This window comes from Salarias fasciatus, chromosome 16 (genome assembly GCF_902148845.1).
Source record: "Salarias fasciatus chromosome 16, fSalaFa1.1, whole genome shotgun sequence".
Lineage (NCBI taxonomy): Eukaryota > Metazoa > Chordata > Actinopteri > Blenniiformes > Blenniidae > Salarias > Salarias fasciatus.
The window spans coordinates 27,250,633-27,268,002 of NC_043760.1; the positions used below are offsets into that span (position 1 = coordinate 27,250,633).

Genomic DNA, 17,370 nt, shown 5'->3' on the forward strand with positions numbered 1-17,370 from the left:
TTCGTTTCAAAGCCACAGGTAGTTTTTCTGGAAAACTGCGCCTTTAGTTGAGTCTGTTACATCTCGACATAATTAGATGATACAGTCTCATCCGTTTCCCTTCATGTGTCCATTCTGCTGGATTCAATCTGCCACTGACTGCTGCTGTCAGTAATTCTGCCCTCTGGTCTCTGCAGGTTCACTCGCCGATGTTTTGGTTTTCTTCAGGCGTTTTGCTGATCTTAGTTTTCACTTGCTGCGTTTGACCTGAGTTTAATCTTCATTGAGAGCAGCAGTTTAATTCATGTTTGACTTTGTTCTGTTTCATATTCAGTACTGGAGTGTGTGTCGCTTTCAATAAAAGCCTTTTAGTTCTGGCGAGTGTGTGTGGGTTTATTTAAAAAGAAAAGAGCAGAGAATGTGTTCATTGGTGTTACATTAAAAAAACATTTATTTTACAAAATATGTACAACCAATCAAGAAAATAAATACGTATTAAACATTTTCACAATTAAAATTGTTGCAAAAAACACAGGAGCTGAAAATGAGTCTTTTCACATCTGAGTTCATGTTAAACTGCAGTAATCAGATGTTTTTAACGTTCCCTCCTTAAAACACACAAACACACTTCAGTCCTTTTTTCCTGCTAATGTTTCACAGTTTAAAAACTCTCCAGCGGTGCGTTCGCCGTGTTTCTACGCCATCTGGTCCAGCACCACGTTCCCGTCCTGGTCCTTGATCCGGACCCGTCCGGTCGGGTAGCGGGTCTCCTGCCGGCCGTCGGTGTAGACCGTCTTCACCGTGCCGTCGGGGTATTGGCGCCGCTTGTAGTCGGCTGTGTGGATCTCCTTCTGGCCCGTGTTGAAGTGGATTTCTTTGGTGCCGTCGCTGGCAGAACAACGGACATCGATCAGTGATGTGAACCAGACTCAACCCGCAGCCTCGGGTTCTCCCCCGCCCAGTCGATACTCACGGGTTGACCTGTATGATGGTGCCGTCCGTCAGAACGCTCTCCTCTCTGCCGTCTGGAAACAGGTTCTTCACCGTCTGGTCTGGGAAGGTGATTTCTTTCCGGCCGTCGGGAAAATGCTTCTCTGAATTGGCAGAACAAATAAAAGACTTTTTCCTCAGTATTCTTTCTGCGTAACCTTGAAGTCAGCTGGGAGAATAAACAACAATTCAATGATGCTTCTTTTTCACTCCTTTTGAAATATGAGGTTTAATTCATCTCCATTGCACCTTCAAATTTAACAGTGATAAGTGTTTAATGGCAGAGTGCGCCTCCTCACCTGTCTGGTTGTTGGGGAAGTGAAGAACCTCCAGGCCGTCAGGGTAGGTGATGTGTGTGGTCTGAGCCTCAGCGTAGTAGTAGGTCTGAGCAGAGGGGAATGTGGAACACGTCAGCTCTTTTGTTTCTTCAAAGCTCTGTCTTTAATCCAGCTCGGACTGTCGATAGGTTCGGTATTAACACGAATGGACCGAGCAGCGTTTAGTGCAGGTTTGACATGGAAGTGAGACGAGGAGAGGCGTCTCACCACTCTCTGATCAGCCGTGATCTGTTTGGTGTCTCCGTTGAAGAAGGTGACCTTCACCGACTCTCCGTCTGCCGACACCTCCTTCCGGGTTCCGTTTGGAAAGACGATGACGCGATCGCCGCTGGCCAGAACCTTCTCCACCTGCCAGGAGAAGAACCACAACTCAGGATTCATGTGCAGCGAAACTTTTCCTTAAACAATAAATTGCCAACACGTTGTCTCTTTACGCTCAGCGCCACATGCTGGACTTTGACTTTAACGTTTCACGTCACCATTTTCATGTTTTTTTAAATTACAAAATTAAATCAATGGATTTTGACATTTTAGAGGATTTATCAATTCTTGATCTCAGAGATGCAACACTCAGTGTTTCAATTGGTTGATAACTGTAAATCTTTCAAGGCACACCCCCCTGCCAGTTTCCTCTGGATTTGCAGAGCTGAGTAATTTTTTCCAACAAGCAAATGACTTTTAATACATGCTAAGATTTCTTTTGTTTTGCTGTACGTCCCCTCCCTTCCTCACCTTGCCATCGGGATGTGTGATCACCTCCTTGGCTGCTTCCAGCTCTTTGACGTCTCTACATCCTGGTTCATTTGGGGGAGGGTCTCTGTTCTACAATATGAAGACACCAAATAAAACTTCAGTCACAGAGAAAAGGTTCCGATCATGTTTTCAATGTGTGAGCAGCAGCTAAACTATCAGGAGCGAATCTGTATGTAATGTTGTGATTGTGCAGTTTGAATCCTCTGCTGAATCATTCTGGCGTCAGTCAGCAGTGCAGGTGCTTCTTACTGTAGCCTGGAGCGGCTGTTCTTGCTCCGGTTGTTTCTCCAGGCTCTTGTTGGGCTGTGCTGACTTCTCCTCTGTCCTCCTGCTGGGTAGAGACGAGGAAGAGGAGCCTGGCCCTGCTGGCTTCCTCAGGCTGCTCTTCCTGCCTGTCGTCAAAAAAGAGTAAATGTTAACAGTGTTAAATAAAAGAAATACATTAAACCTCTGAAAGCCACAACAGTGTGCCTGGAAAAAATGTAATTTCTTGATGAAGGACCTGCAATGGGAGCGACAGGAACGTGTAACTACCTGCAGTAGCCTGACTGGTCTCCCTGGAGGGTCTCCTCGTCCCTGCAGCCCCGCCGGGCTGAGGAGGGCTGCTGCTGCTGCTTCCTCTGGAGTCGAGAGGACTCTGAAAACACATCATTATAGTGAAATAAACAGCCATTCTGAAGCCCTTTAAATGAACACAAATCCTGTAAAGATGCACACAGGAAACACTCACAGCAAAGGTAACTCCTTTGGTCACAGCTGACACAGTATTCTCAAAGACTCTGGGACTCTCTCTCTCTGTGGCCGCAGGAGTTTTCTTCCAAGCGCTGAGGCGGAGCTTTTCCAACATGCGAACCTTCAAAGAAGAAAACAACACATTAGCCACAGTGCTCTTGACAGTAAATGACAGGACGCTGTGTTCAGGCACCTCGTCCCGGAGAGCGCTGTTCTCCTGGCTCAGGGAGTCGATCTGCTGCCGCAGGCGGCTGTGTGTGGACGTCCAGCGAGCCTCCCGTCTCTTCAGCTCCTCCTGCGCCGAGTTCAGCTGCTGCTTCAACGCCTGGAGCGAAGGCCAACGGCAGGTCAGAGGGGAACTCGGTCTCATGTCCAGTTGATTTGAACGCAGAGCCTCACCTGCATCTCCTCTCGCTCCTTCCTGTCTGGCAGAGCTCTGGTGGCCAACACGTGCGTCTCAAAGAGTTTACGCTCCTTCTGCAACTTCTTGTTCTCCTCTTTTTTGTACTCTTCAAACTTTGCCGCCTCCTCTGCTTTTGTCTGCTCAAACTCTGCACGCTCTCTCCTAAGTCACACATGGAAGAAAAGAAACAACACAAACTTGATCCACCTCACGGTCCTGGTGAGCTGAACTCGCTGGACCATTTCGGCACAGAAAGGAAAAAAAAAAAAAAAGTCACCTGAGGTTTTCTTGGATTTTCTCGTTCTCCTGCCGGAGTTTGGTGAGGGCTGAATTTTCCTTTTTAAATCTCTCAATCTCTATTTCCAGCTCAGCCAGTCTCTCCCGGAGCTGCAGAGACTGGGCTTGCTGGCCTGTTCAAAGAAGAGACGAGAAATTAAAATAAATCTACCAGTTTTTACTGTCTCTGTGATCAAAGTCACATTAAAAGCTCAATGTTATTTATCTACCATCAGTTTAATGTTCACACATCAAACAGTTAAAGCAAATTTATTTTCCAAGATTTTTATGAGAGAAAAGTTTTTCTTTTACTTTCCAAAATGAATTCACTCATTCAAAAATTGTCAATAACTTCTAGAGACATAAGCACAGCAGGTGTTCGTCTCACCTGGGTCCTCTGCTCGAGTTTTGTCCGCAGAAGTGACAGCAGGCGGAGGAGGAGGAGGAGCTTTCTGTGGTTTGGGCTTCAGCGCGGGGAACAACCTGCTCATGAGCTGTGAGGCAGGAGGAAGATCGGGCTCCAGACCGCCTGCCTCCTGGTGGAGCTCCGCTCCCCTGCTCGCTGCCACCTTCCTCACCAGAAGCTTCTCTGGAGGCGAAACCGGAGGATCTTCCCTGACGTCTTGGTCTGGACCGATGGCCGTGTCCTCCAGGTCGTTCCAAGTGTCGTCGTCGTCGAACACGACTCTGCCCGACCCGCCGTCTTCATCCTCCATCAGAGTGGAGTCGTTACTCTCCTCCTCTTCCTCGTCTGGTGCCGGATCCCTGAAAACGTCCTCGTCTTGATACGACCGCTTGTCATACGGGGGATTAGCCTGAGCGGGGAAGCCGACTGCAGCCTCCTCATCTCCGGATTCGGAGCCACAGCAGGACGATATGTCAGAGAGTTGCTGTCGGTCGTCTTTCTCGCGGTTCTGCTCGTCCTTATCGTCACAGCTGATTCCCCTCTTCAGTTCATCGGGTCTCGTCTGCTCGGCTGAGGCTTCTGGGGTCGCAGAACTGCTCAGACATGCCGACGCACCACTGTCTCCTGCACTGCTGCACCTCTCCAGTGCAGCTCTGGGGGGGAACTTCACAGGTGTGGAGGAGAGGCGGCGCTGATGGAGGCCCTTGGCAGCAAGCCAGCGCTGCTGGTCCATCTGAAGGACCTGCGGGGACAGAAAAGTGTCCCGGATTAGGATTTTAGCAGCTTTTTTAACCCGTCAGTATCTGTTGCTACACATGAATGATCGACCCTTAAACAGGAAATCACTGCATTACATGTTATAAAGCAACAAAAGCACGGTTTGTATTCAGCATTATGACTTGACTAGCAAAGAGAATAAAGCACCTTCACGACAAAAGAGGAGTTTGATGAGAAGGACAGCTCCTCAGCCGCTTGCTCCAGAAGCTCAAACTCTCCCAGGTCCATGCTTTCCTGCTGCCGGTCGCACTCCCACCGCTGGATTCGCTCCTGGAATGAAAGCTCAAAGCAATCCGACGGCATGTTCTCTTCTTCCACTGGGTTTTCTCTGTTCTTTGTCACTTTCGAGCCCAAACTTCTGTTTCTGGCTGCATCGCTCCCAGCAGCCTTTCCTTGGGACTCCAACACGCCCACCTGTTTGGTTACAGGGTTCGGCTGTGTGATCTGAGCGAGGCTCCTCACCGGACCCACCGTCTTCCTGTTCTGTCCAGGAAGAGGTTTTCTGGTTTTCCCCTCTGAGTCAGTGCGGCTGCTTTCTGGTCCACATGTGTTCTGTTGCTGACGGCCTCCCAGGACCTTTGTCCGTGCCGTCCTGCTGTCCGCAGGTGGAACACTGAGTCCCCTCGGTCGGTTCTCCTTGTTCAGGATGGCAGTTTTACGTTGGACAGGAAGCCGTGGGACATTCTGTGCATTAACTGTGAGGATGGATGTCGGCTCAGAGTTACTGCGAGAAATCACTCGGGCTTGAGGTTGGGGTTTTGGGCCTTTCTCAGTTGTTTGTGATGAACCCTTGGTATTTTTAGTGAATCGAGCCAGCCCTTCGCCTCGTTTCAGGAAAGTCCTCTTGGGAGCAGCTTGAACGGCCTCGGCACCTTCTCGGGTCTGTTAGGGATGAAACACAGAATACAGAAAGGTTTGGTTTCTGACCTTCTAATATAAGGATGACAACAGTCTGGATGAAGACTGAAATAAATGAAATGCATTGGATGACGCATAACCAGTCCTCCATGTGTTTGAGCACTACTGTTTCTAACAGTCGCACACTGATCTGACCTGCTGTTTGGAAACCTGCAGCCTCTGCTCCTCCAGTCTCAGCTGCTCCTCTAACAGTTCCTCAAATGTCCGCTTCTGTACCCCAATACCTGGCTTTATAGGCCTGCAGAGAAGTATCAAACATGCTCATCAAATCTGAGAGGAAAAACACTCATTAAAAAGAGTAAATATTGTGGAAACACTGACGTGTTTGATCTGTGTGTACCTGTCATGGAGGACCTCATTCAGTGTTTCAACACTCTTGTCATGTTGTGTTAGTGGATGGAAGACGGCTTTAACAGTCTCTGGATCATCTCCGGAGTTCCACAGGTCTAGACAGAAAGGGCGGGTTGAAGTTTAAAAAGAAACCAGGTGAAAAATATCAAAGTCATTGTGGAGATGTGCTAGCTGCAGTTTAAAAAAATACAAAGGAAGCATTAAAAATCTTTCTCACCCTCTTCCTCAGCTGCACCTTGAACAGTTGAAAGCTGCCTTTGTCTCTCTGCTGATGACAGCTCCTCTGCCTGCTGGGTCCCATGGAGTGTGTCCTCGACCCACTCTGGTTCTGACGTCTCTGAACTCTCTGCTGCGTCTATGAAATACATTAACACCTTCACATCCTGTTCAAAGTGAAATACATCATCAAACATGCAGTTGTGGTGATCGAATGTTTGTCGGACCTTCTTTGCGATGCTGGGACCCATTTCCATTTATAAGCAGTCGCTGTTGCTCTTCCTGCAGGCGGAGCAGCTCCTCCAGTTGATGGGCTTTCAGCTGCTCTTGCATGTGCTGCTGCCATTTCCTCAACTACACAAAAACCATGATATCAGAACTACACAAGCAGCAACAAGATTTTCTTCATACACCTTCAAACACCTCTCAGCTACAATGCTGGCTCACACTGTATCTATAGCCTCATTCTGTTAGGGTATTTTCCTACTTGCAATCTGTACAGTTCTGCGACTATTGGAAGTGTTCCAAACACAAATAGACTTCGTGGAAAACACTAATAATAGCGGGGAGAGTCAAAGGAGCGCGTGTGATGAGGTTGCTGGCGTATTAAGTGAATGAGCAGGAGTGATGATGTAACACTGAAGTCAACACCAAATGCCCAAAACGGCACATCGCAGCATTTTTCTAAAAACGATCCAGCATCAGCTCCAGGTTGGTGAAACAGGAACATTAATAGTTCATTTTATAAATTTAACCTCAACAATTTGTTTATATGGATGCTTCTGTCTCTATAACTGATAGAAAGAAACTGAGACTTCATTTCTGAAGGGTCCTTTCCCACTTCTGCAATATAGCAGTTAAAATGTTAGACCAGTGGTCATTTCAGCAGATTCTATATTGTTGAAGAACTGTCAGTGTCAACAGATGTGGTGATCTCTCAGATATTTTTCTACACAGAAAACAGTTTTCAAAGTCTTTTTAGACAGAGCCTGATTCATTTTTTTGAACTGATGTAACACACAGGGGCTTGATTTTGTCTACCGTCTGTCAAAAGAAGAATCATTTATTGAAAAAGTCTTGATCACGAAGATGATGAAATCTTTACCTGTTCGAGCTTCATCATGAGAGGTAGATCCTGTTCATCTTCCATAACACCCAGCGAGTCATATTCTCCATTTGATCCCGTTGGGGTAGCGAACAGGCCGTTCACCGACCTGTCAGTTCCAGTCTGCACCCCACCAAGGCAGCTGCTGTCCACAGACGGGGGCAATGGGGCGAAGTCGGACGTGAAGGAGTCGTCTGGCTGCAGATTAGGAGATCCGACAGCTGGAACATGCCGCAAGGTACCGGCCAGATCCGAGGACGGGTCGAGGATCACCCCTGCCCTGGTGCTGCTGGGCATCCAGCGAGCCAAGAAGTCTGCTGGAAGGTGGTGGAGCTCGGCTGGAGATGACATGCTGACCGAGGTGTCTCACTCATTCAGGTTGAGTTCGCTAATCCAGGATTTAGACAACAGATTATCGTGACAGTTTACAGGTTAATCTCACAGTCCAACACGCTGGCATGCAAGTAAACTAAACATAGTAATCAGCTGAAGGCGGGGAATCTATATACTACAGGTTCTAACTATATGTAAACATTTAAAAAGCAACTAACTTGTTAAAATGATGATAACATGAGCAATCTGTATAGAGCATATTGATCTAATGTTGCATTTAAAAGGTCCGACTCCTCTTGTTGATACATGGCGAAGAAATGAAGTTGTATTTCCGTTGTTACATTTTAAATGTTATGGCAGGAACGACAGCTACGTTAATGTATGTGCCAAACACATTGGATTTACCTGTAACAGATGAGGAATAGAGTCTTAAGGTGACGAAAACCTGAGTTACAAACACATAACAAGCAGAAGTTTCGAAGCCTGCCGCCATAGCAAAACAAAGCCCGCGAGAGAACGGAGACGACACTGAAGCATTGTGGGAAATGTAGGCTAACTCTTGTTTTAAACTTACCGCGTCAATATTTAGTTTATTTAAATGTATACATATATATTATATTTTGCACACACTATTAATCAATACGCCAATGGTAATATAAAAATGTATTTTATGTTAATATAACAATAATATAACGTGTTTCCTGTGAAAAGAAAATTCAAATTAAAGGTTCAAAGTTCATAAATAGTCATTGGTATAAAGCCAATATTTGTATAAAGCCACTGTTCATAAAATTTTTGTTTTGATTTTTTTAAAAAGTATACGTTTTAAGTATAAAATTGTGGTAAATATAGGAAAATGTTATCGCCTTACTCGAATTTCATATTTTATACTGACTTCTTTAAACCGGAAGTTCCTTCTGAATGCTGTGATTGGTTCATACAAATATATGACATCACCGGCCAGCTTCACTAACGTTAGCTGTGTGTTACCGTCATGGAGAAAGTTTCATGTCACGTTCACGGTAAATTCTTATCAAATCATGTTAAATCGGTGTTGTTTATAAGGTAAAGTGTTAGTTATGTACAGTCTCCGGACGATGACGTTGAGAAACGCACTTTTTTGTGCATTTGCGTGTCAAACTTGAATCTGTTGAATGACTTGACTTACCCACAGGCTCATTTTCCATGTATTCATGTGTGTGTGAGATGTGTGAAATCTCTGTGTTTATGCTCTCTAACAGGCAGCCTGTGCATGCTGAAAACCGGCGTGAACGAGGGCCCGAATAAAGGCAAGAGCTTCTACGTCTGCGTTGACAAGCAAGGCTGTACATTCTCTCAAAACACCAGGTATTCCCGCACAGTGAAGAGCGAGTTCATAAACCACTATCACACCCATCACAGTAGCTCTTCGTCTGCAATTTACATCTGAAAAATCTCAGTTTAACACCACTTTGATTTATTAAAAAGAGCCAACCCATCAGCTTGGACTGACACTAAATTGAAATCTCATTTTGAAGTGATGACTCAAAGATGATTTAACTGGCAAATTTCATTCACCCATATTTTATGTACAGTGTGATACAAACAATGTCATGAAGTAAGATTTCTGAATTGTATACATTTACGAGCATCTGTTGCTCTCAAATCTCGGCATACTTTTCAGCATTGTTAATGTCAGAAACGGGATTTCAACAGTTTGTCTCTGTTTTAGTCCTGTGAACATAGGCTTTTTAAAACAATTCAAATTCATCAAACTGCTGATCCTGGATCAGTATCTCCAGATGATCCTTTCACTGATTTGTATTTACTTTACATTTCTCATCTTCTGTGGTGTTCATATGAGCAGCCGCTCATTCACCTGGCATAAGACGGGATGACACGATTCGAAATGATCAGTAAAATGAGTTTATAGGACATTTGTTCATTTTTATCTTCTTCTAGCATCTCGCCTTCCCACTGCCTCCATCATGCTGATTCGGTGGTGGAGCTCCAAGCCATCAGCGACAACCAACAACAACAGACAGACAGGTTTGTACAATCCAGAACAGGAACGTTTTCCTTCCCCTACATAAAACTCTACTGCTTTACATTTACTTGAAGTAAGTGTTTAAGTCTGTTGCTAGACCCAGAGCAGATTCATCTCTGACATAAAGTCTTTTCTGTTTTCCAGGGTATTCTACCGGTGCATTGTGGGTAAAAAAGCAGGCCAGCGGTGGTGCGGAAGCGTGCCGTGGAGTGCAGTAAGACCTGTCACAGATTTCCCCTCATATAACTTTTTCAGCTCCTCATGATGTGAGAGCTGTGGGACAGTCTGGTCTTACTTTGCTTTGAGAAATGTTGAGTTGAAGCATTTGGGATTTAAATCACTGATTAAATAATCACAAGAATCCTTGATTGAAGTGCAGTGGAACACTTTACTATAAAGTGTAATAAAGGATGAAATGTATTCTAGTTTTCCATTTTATCCATATGTGCATCTTCGTATGTACACAATAGGAAACAGTCGATATTGGTTATTTATTAAAGAAATGTGTGCATGCGTTGTCAGTTATATCTACATGAATGTTACATGAAAACTATTCGTGTTTCATCTTTGCAGCCAGTAAAAGAAAAGAAGGGCCCTTTATGTGACACACTGCTGCAACCCTCCAGCCTCCCACCGGTCAGAAACCCCTTTAAAGCTCCGAGCAAGACGGACAGAACCTCCCAGTGGCAGAAGATACAGAGCAACGGAAGCGATGAGAAGAACGGTGACGTGTGCTACAAGGCCGAAGGAGTCGGAAATTATCAGAAGGAAAATGTGGAGAGAGACGCGAAGCCATCGGATACTTACCGAGGTAAACAGCTTCCACCGGGGATGAAGGTCAAGAAGAGACTTTCAGATGAGGAGAGCAACGCTTCCAAAGACCACAGGTTGGAAAATGATGCTGGTAAAATGGAAAGTAAACCGAAGGAGGATCCCGTAACACAGTCAGAAACAGAAGAAAAGATGGTTCCTGCTGCCGTCACATCGATTCAGTCCAAGAAGAAAAATCAAACTTCACCAGATCCTCTGAAAAAATCTCCCCAGCAGCCAAGTAAGACTAAACAAACTGAAGACACTGTTAAGAGGAATTCCTGTAACTTGGAGCCAGGCAGCAGTAACCACGCAAACCGACACGCTGATGTTCCCTCCAAAGCCAAATCTGACGCGCCGACGTCGGAGTCTAGTCAGACAGCAGCAGACCTCAGCAGCGATGAAGACGACGACGACGACGTGGTGCTGGTGTCGGTGAAACCCGCCCCCCAGAAAACTCCACCAGTTTCTGCCGTCCAGAAAACCCTGACCACCTTCCCCGGGTTCCAGCCCGCTGCCAAGGTCAAAGGTCAATTGGGGGATCCCAAAGGGATGCATGTCCTGCTGACGTCTCAGCTGAAACAGAAGAAGGTGAGTCGCCTTCTAGCTGGGAGGGATTGGCCTGATCGTCCTCAGTCCCCTTTTAGTTTTGTCTGTTTTATTCATTTTTAAATGCTGCCTTTTCAGCCCTACGTACAGTATGTCCTCTAGACACGCCTATAAAGCTGATTTTTGGCTTGGATTATATTGAAAACATTTAAAACATCCAGTTTTCACCCTTATTGCTTTGACTTGAACATCAGCAGTTTTTCCATCTGTCTCACATTTCCTCTTCTCTTGATCAGGCCACTCTGTCTTCAGTGAACGTGGAGGCTTTGCCGGATAAAGGAGAGAGGCTGAAGACGCAGGTCAAAGAGCTGGAGGACGCCCTGGAGGCTCTGAGCCTCGCCGCTGCCTCTCAGCCAGGTAAAAGATGAACGCGAGTGTTTTTACACTTCTTCCGCTCTGAGGCTTTTCGTTATCGTGCCCGTTCTCTGTCATGTATCAATCTTTTCCAGAGTCTCCCGGCGAATGCGAAGGCAGTGATTTTCGTAGCAGCGGCGCTCAGATGAACCCGTTCAGCCGGCCGGGCGGCACCGTCCTCCTCCCGGCTCCTCCAGCTCCTGGTCCAGCTCCGTCCCAGCACCAGGCCTCTGGAGGCTCTCTGGGGCTCCACCTGAGCCAGGGATACTCCCAGACCTACGGAGGTAGGATGACCTGGGAGTTTGAAGACATCATACCTTTTTTATATTGACTAATTTCGTGTCTTGTGGACAAGGAAGCTCCGTTTTAAGTTTTACTCAGTTCCATATTGTGATTTATAGTAACAATGTATTACCATTCAAAGAATCATTCAAAAGTTTTTCAGCGGATCATTTTGTAGATTATAATCCTTGCTCCTTCCCATTTCCAGTCAACCCACAGGCACACGCCTTTTATGGTGGCAGGATGACAGAAGACCGTCTGCTGGCAGTGAAAAACGCCACATGTGAGGCCATTGACCATCTCCACAAGTCTCTGGAGTCCTGTCCCGACGCCGAGGCCGAGGCCGCCGACCCCAGAGGCATCAAGGTGACGCGCTTGGTTTGTCTGAATCACTTCAGAGAACAACATAGGCCGTGTTTTTATACTCTGACTGACTTTGTGGCGTTATCGGCTTCTGAGCGATAAATTGGTTGTTGAAGTTGCGGTGTTAACGCTGTCCTGGTGTGATTGGTCGATCAGGTGTCGCTGCTGGCCCATCAGAGGAGAGCTCTGGCCTGGCTGCTCTGGAGAGAAACACAGAAACCTTGTGGAGGAATTCTGGGTAAATCCATAATGTCTGTGAAGTATTTTGGAGTGAAGTTTGGGAGAGGGCAGTCCACTCCCCTCATCCTCCTGACTTCACAGAAGAAATCGTTGAAGCAAAATAAAACTGTCTGAATTACTACAAAAACAACCCTCTGGTGAAAGCAAAGTGCTGTTTTCCTGCAGGATGTGGTTTTCCTCTGCTGATAAAACATCTGAACTTTCTTTCTTTTGGTCTTCAGCGGATGACATGGGTCTGGGGAAAACTCTGACTATGATTGCTCTTATCCTGGACCAGAAGATCAAGGCAAAAGAGGAAGATGAAAAGAAGGAGGGGAAGAAGCCAGAAGGCTGGATATCCAAAACGGGTAACTTCATCTATCTGCTCTGAAGAAGAGATAGTTAGTCGATCAATACTGATGTTCTTTCATTCTTTAATGTTTTTATCGTCCAGACTCCACCGTCGTGGTTTCTAAAGGGACCCTGATCATCTGCCCGGCGTCGCTGATTCACCACTGGAAGAGGGAGATTGAACGACACGTGAAGAGAGGGAAGCTGACCGTGTACCTCTACCACGGCCCCAACCGAGAGAGAAGCGCCAGAGTGTGAGGGGACACACACACACACACAACTAACAAAACTTGCTTCCACATGACTTACTTGTCGTGTCAGGTGAGAAGTTTGGCCCAGAAATAAAACAGTTTGGAACTAAACAGATCATTACTGAGTTTTTACCCGAAGCTTTTAATAAGCTCACATAATGAAGTGCCTGAAACATGATTGTTTAGTAGAGATCCAGTGAAGTGAATAAGAAATGGGTTTATTATAAAGCTTCTGCAGTTTAGGACTCTTACAGTCTGTGGAGCCATGCTCTGCTCATCTGTGAAGCGAATATAGAACAAGGGAGTTCGGACGATATGCTTCTATTCTGATTAGATTTTTTTTTGGGTGTCATTTAGATTTATTCTGTGACTCTTCAATGCTGCAGTTTTTTGTGATTTGTAGTTTGCAGACCATGTGAAAAAGTTGAATTATGTTGTCTGCATTTCCCCAACAGCACATCTGAGTCAGTTTTATGAACTTTGAACTCTGTATTTTTCTTTTCAAAAGGCTGGACTGTTTTTAAAAGAAAAAAACAACAACAAAAAACAGCATAAATAGCAGTTTTTCTAAAGGTCTTTTCACTGATGAAACATTTCTAACAGAATAAATGGAAAAATAAAGATGTTCTGAAATGTCACTGCATCCTCAGGAGAGGCAGACATGAGTAAATTCAGATATTGGAAGCCTGACTGCGGTTATCGTTCCTCCTGAGCCCTGACAACAGTTCAGTGAACCTCTCTCTTCAGGAATTCTTCAGCTTTAGACACGTCTTCATTCGTTCTCTCTGTTTTGTGTCTGAAACCTCAGGCTGGCGGATTACGACGTGGTGGTGACGACATACAGTCTGGTCTCAAAAGAGATTCCCATCGAGAAGGAGGAGGCTGAAAAACCCAGCAAGGATCCTGATGATGTGGTGAATACTCTGTTCATGCTGACCTGATCGTCTTTATCAAACTGCGACATATTTAGAAGTAAACTCCTGCTTCTCTTGGCGTCGTGACCTTCAGCCTTCCCACTCCGCTCCCCTCCTGCGGGTGTCCTGGGCCCGCCTGGTCCTGGACGAAGCCCACAACATCAAAAACCCCAAAGTGCAGACGTCCATGGCCGTCTGCCGGCTGAGGGCCGGCGCCCGCTGGGCCGTGACGGGCACGCCCATCCAGAACAACCTGCTGGACATGTACTCCCTGCTCAAGTAAGCCAGATTATTCGTCTTCATGTGGAATTTCCTTGATGCCTGCAGATCTTTCATCGTGTTTCCCCCTTCGACCCCCAGGTTTCTGCGTTGCGCTCCGTTTGATGAGTACAAACTGTGGAAAGCTCAGGTGGACAACGGCTCCGCCAGAGGCAGGGAGAGGCTGAACATCCTGACCAGGACGCTGCTGCTCCGCAGAACCAAAGACCAGCAGGACTCAACGGGGAAACCGCTGGTAGAGAAACACACCCACTTCAGGTTTTTAAAAATGAACCGGAGGCAGGTTCTTTGTAAAATAACTCTGTGCTTCTGTTTTTGATTATCCCAGGTGTCTCTTCCTGAGCGGACCTGCGAGGTGCACCGGATCAAACTGTCTGCGGATGAACAGGCTGTTTACGATGTGGTTTTCACCCAGTCCAGGTATAAGAACGGCCTCTTTTCAAACACTGAGTGCTTAGAATAAAATCAAAACACGTCAAGGACAGATCTGTTGATGTCTTCCTTTAGATCTACGCTGCAGAACTACCTGAAGAAGCACGAAGGGACCGATGTGAGTAAAGGAAAGGCACCCGACAGCAATCCCTTTGAGAGAGGTGAGACGTCAGTGCGACCCGGTGCACCGTGGGATTGTTTTCGATCTCCGGTCATGTGACTGTGATCCCGTCCCGGTGTGTCCAGTGGCGCAGGAGTTCGGGATGTCCCAGGCCGACCCGGCGGCGCCCGGCTCCCAGCAGCCCCAGCAGGCGTCCAGCACCGTGCACATCCTGTCGCTGCTGCTGCGCCTGCGGCAGTGCTGCTGCCACCTGTCGCTGCTGAAGAAGGTGCTGCGTCCACAGCGGGTTTTCAACAACATCCGCAAAGGCGTGAATTCAGAAACCGGCTCCAGCTTTCTGTGTCTCCGCTCTGCTCAGACGCTGGACTCGTCGGAGCTGCAGGCCGACGGGATCGTCTTGTCTCTGGAGGAGCAGCTCAACGCTCTGTCGCTCTCCTCCAGCCCCTCGCCGTCCGGCCCCGCCCCCACAGACACCGTGGCCCTGAACGGCGCTCGCTTCCCCTCCAAGCTGTTCGAGGAGACCGGTGAAAGCACCAAGGTGGGAAGAACATCCCTCAAGTTTCCAACATTAACTTTTTATTTCTCATAAATTATGCCATCAGTTGAAAAAGTATCGATCGTTTCTTCTCTTATTTCCAGATTGCAGCTATAATCTCTGAACTGAAGGCGATCAGAGAGAAGAGCGACGATCAGAAAAGGTGAATCTTGACTGGAAACTTCCGGATGGCTTTTTGAGGAATTCTGTCAGTAGATCAGGTTCAGGTTTAGTGACCTGGAGTCGGTCTGTAACCATCACCCGAGTGTGTCTGTTAATGGAGACTGAAATGTAACGTTTCTTCACTCCAGTCTGTTTAATCTCCACAACCCCCCCCCCCCCCCCCCCCCCCCCCCCCCCCCCCCCACTGCGCAGTGTGATCGTGTCCCAGTGGACCAGCATGCTGAAGATCGTCGCGGTTCACCTCGGCCAGATGGGCCTGAAGTATGGCGTCATTGACGGGACTATCAACCCCAAACGCCGCATGGACCTGGTGGAGGACTTCAACACCAACCCCAGAGGCCCGCAGGTCCGTTGTGTGTCTCGGGTGGATCGACTTCCTCCTCACGGCGCCAGCAGCCTTGTTTTGTTGACGCTCTGCTTGGCGCTGCAGGTGATGCTGGTTTCTCTTTGCGCTGGAGGAGTTGGACTCAACCTGATCGGCGGGAATCACCTCTTCCTCATCGACATGCACTGGTGAGACGCCCTGCCCGTTCTCACGGAGTGAATCATCAAAATGTCCTCTCCCTGACGTCTCTGATCGATTCCTCAGGAATCCGGCGCTGGAGGATCAGGCCTGTGACCGCATCTATCGAGTGGGACAGAGCAAAGACGTGACCATCCACAGGTAACGGGAGAGGATGAATTCGGAGTGACAGACTGAAGGCAGCCATGTTGATCTGTGTGTGTTTGTGTTTGCAGGTTTGTGTGTGAAGGCACGGTGGAGGAGAAGATCTCCTCCCTGCAGAACAGGAAGAAGCAGCTGGCTCAGAACGTGCTGTCAGGAACGGGAAAGACCGTCTCCAAGCTGTCCCTGGCTGACCTCAGAATCATCTTCGGCGTTTGAGATCCTCACCACTGAGGGATTTCACTGTTTATGTGTTTATGAGTGGAAAGCTCTTAATGGCACAAATTCTGCTGCTAAACACAGTATTTTCTTTGCTTAAGTGCCACAGCTAACTGTCATGAACGGTGCTCAATAACAGTCCCTATTTATGACTGGAGCACCAAACCTTTATTTAATAAACTCTGCAGAAGGATTTCCTTTCTCCTGATGACGGTTTTATTTCACCTTCATGGTGGATTTATGTTGAATCTGGCGTTCCCAGGATAATGTTTCTCTCATTGCATCAGAAGAAATGAGAAAAATAAACAGATGTGAGAGGAAATGAAGCATGAAAGTGGCGCAATTAACCATTTTTACCATAAAAATGTAACTTGGATTATCCTCTTGCTGGATTTCTATGGCTATGCACTCAGGGCTGCTGTTTTGACATGAGCAAAAACACATTTGTACAACTTGATATAACCTTGACCAGATGTTTGAATTACACGCAAAAGAAACACTGACGAATGCCATTGTTATCTCATTATTTCAATGATTGTTTGCAATTAATTTGAGGAAAATTGTGTTAAAATGCTTCTTAAATGGTTAAACTACAGCTAAGACAAGTTTAAATATTTATATTACCTACACATTTGTTCGTTTAGTGCTGCAAATATATATTTAAATATATACATATACAAACTGACTTCTGAGTTCAACAGAATGAAATGAGACACGAGTCAGAAAGCTGGGAAATACTGTGAGGGTTTAATAGAATAACAGTAAAAAAAGAAAATGTACAACTTTCCCCCAAAAAAGGAGAAGAAGCCGGAATATTAATACTGACATTTAGTAAACTGCCACTGGAGACCTGGACGGTGCAAATTCACCAGGAAAATGACAAACAGCAGATACAGTAACATCTATTTACAATAACACTGTTTCCTCTGAACGCCTGCATTACCCACAGTGCACCCTGACAGTCAGGGAAGGGCTGTCATGGTTACGGCTATTGTTTGAGTACCATGTGAGAGAGAAAACAATAAAGGAGCTGGAAAAACGTTTCAGTACCAGTGTGACTGATGTTCATGATCAGAGTAAGATATGAAGTCCAACCAGAAATAATCCTCATCATCAACACAAATATGAAGGAAAAACAAACTCGGCACTGAAATAATGGAAGAAACGCTTCATTTTCCGCA

The 17,370-nt window shown here is 46.5% G+C and overlaps 2 protein-coding genes across 2 annotated transcripts; one reads left to right on the plus strand and one right to left on the minus strand.

The window, feature by feature from the left end:
• Positions 1-418: 418 nt before the first annotated feature.
• On the minus strand, positions 419-8,099 carry cpap (centrosome assembly and centriole elongation protein). Its single transcript, XM_030111919.1, has 19 exons — positions 7,983-8,099; positions 7,245-7,632; positions 6,367-6,493; positions 6,141-6,278; positions 5,913-6,018; positions 5,708-5,810; positions 4,802-5,536; positions 3,860-4,619; positions 3,473-3,605; positions 3,192-3,357; positions 2,986-3,117; positions 2,791-2,913; positions 2,595-2,697; positions 2,310-2,452; positions 2,040-2,129; positions 1,515-1,655; positions 1,269-1,353; positions 953-1,073; positions 419-867 (listed from the first exon to the last, which is right to left on the minus strand). Exons 2-19 carry the CDS (start codon positions 7,593-7,595, stop codon positions 675-677), a joined length of 3,750 nt encoding a protein of 1,249 aa, XP_029967779.1. The 5' UTR covers positions 7,596-7,632; positions 7,983-8,099; the 3' UTR covers positions 419-674.
• A 440-nt stretch (positions 8,100-8,539) lies between these two features.
• Positions 8,540-17,210, plus strand: ttf2 (transcription termination factor, RNA polymerase II). Its single transcript, XM_030112690.1, has 23 exons — positions 8,540-8,599; positions 8,819-8,924; positions 9,519-9,605; positions 9,748-9,817; positions 10,177-11,004; positions 11,259-11,379; positions 11,472-11,660; positions 11,867-12,024; positions 12,178-12,259; positions 12,483-12,608; positions 12,695-12,845; positions 13,651-13,756; positions 13,851-14,035; positions 14,117-14,270; positions 14,364-14,455; positions 14,543-14,628; positions 14,714-14,856; positions 14,947-15,126; positions 15,228-15,286; positions 15,499-15,652; positions 15,737-15,819; positions 15,896-15,970; positions 16,045-17,210. The coding sequence occupies exons 1-23, from the start codon at positions 8,572-8,574 to the stop codon at positions 16,187-16,189; spliced, it is 3,408 nt and encodes a 1,135-aa protein (XP_029968550.1). The 5' UTR covers positions 8,540-8,571; the 3' UTR covers positions 16,190-17,210.
• The last annotated feature ends 160 nt before the right edge of the window (positions 17,211-17,370 follow it).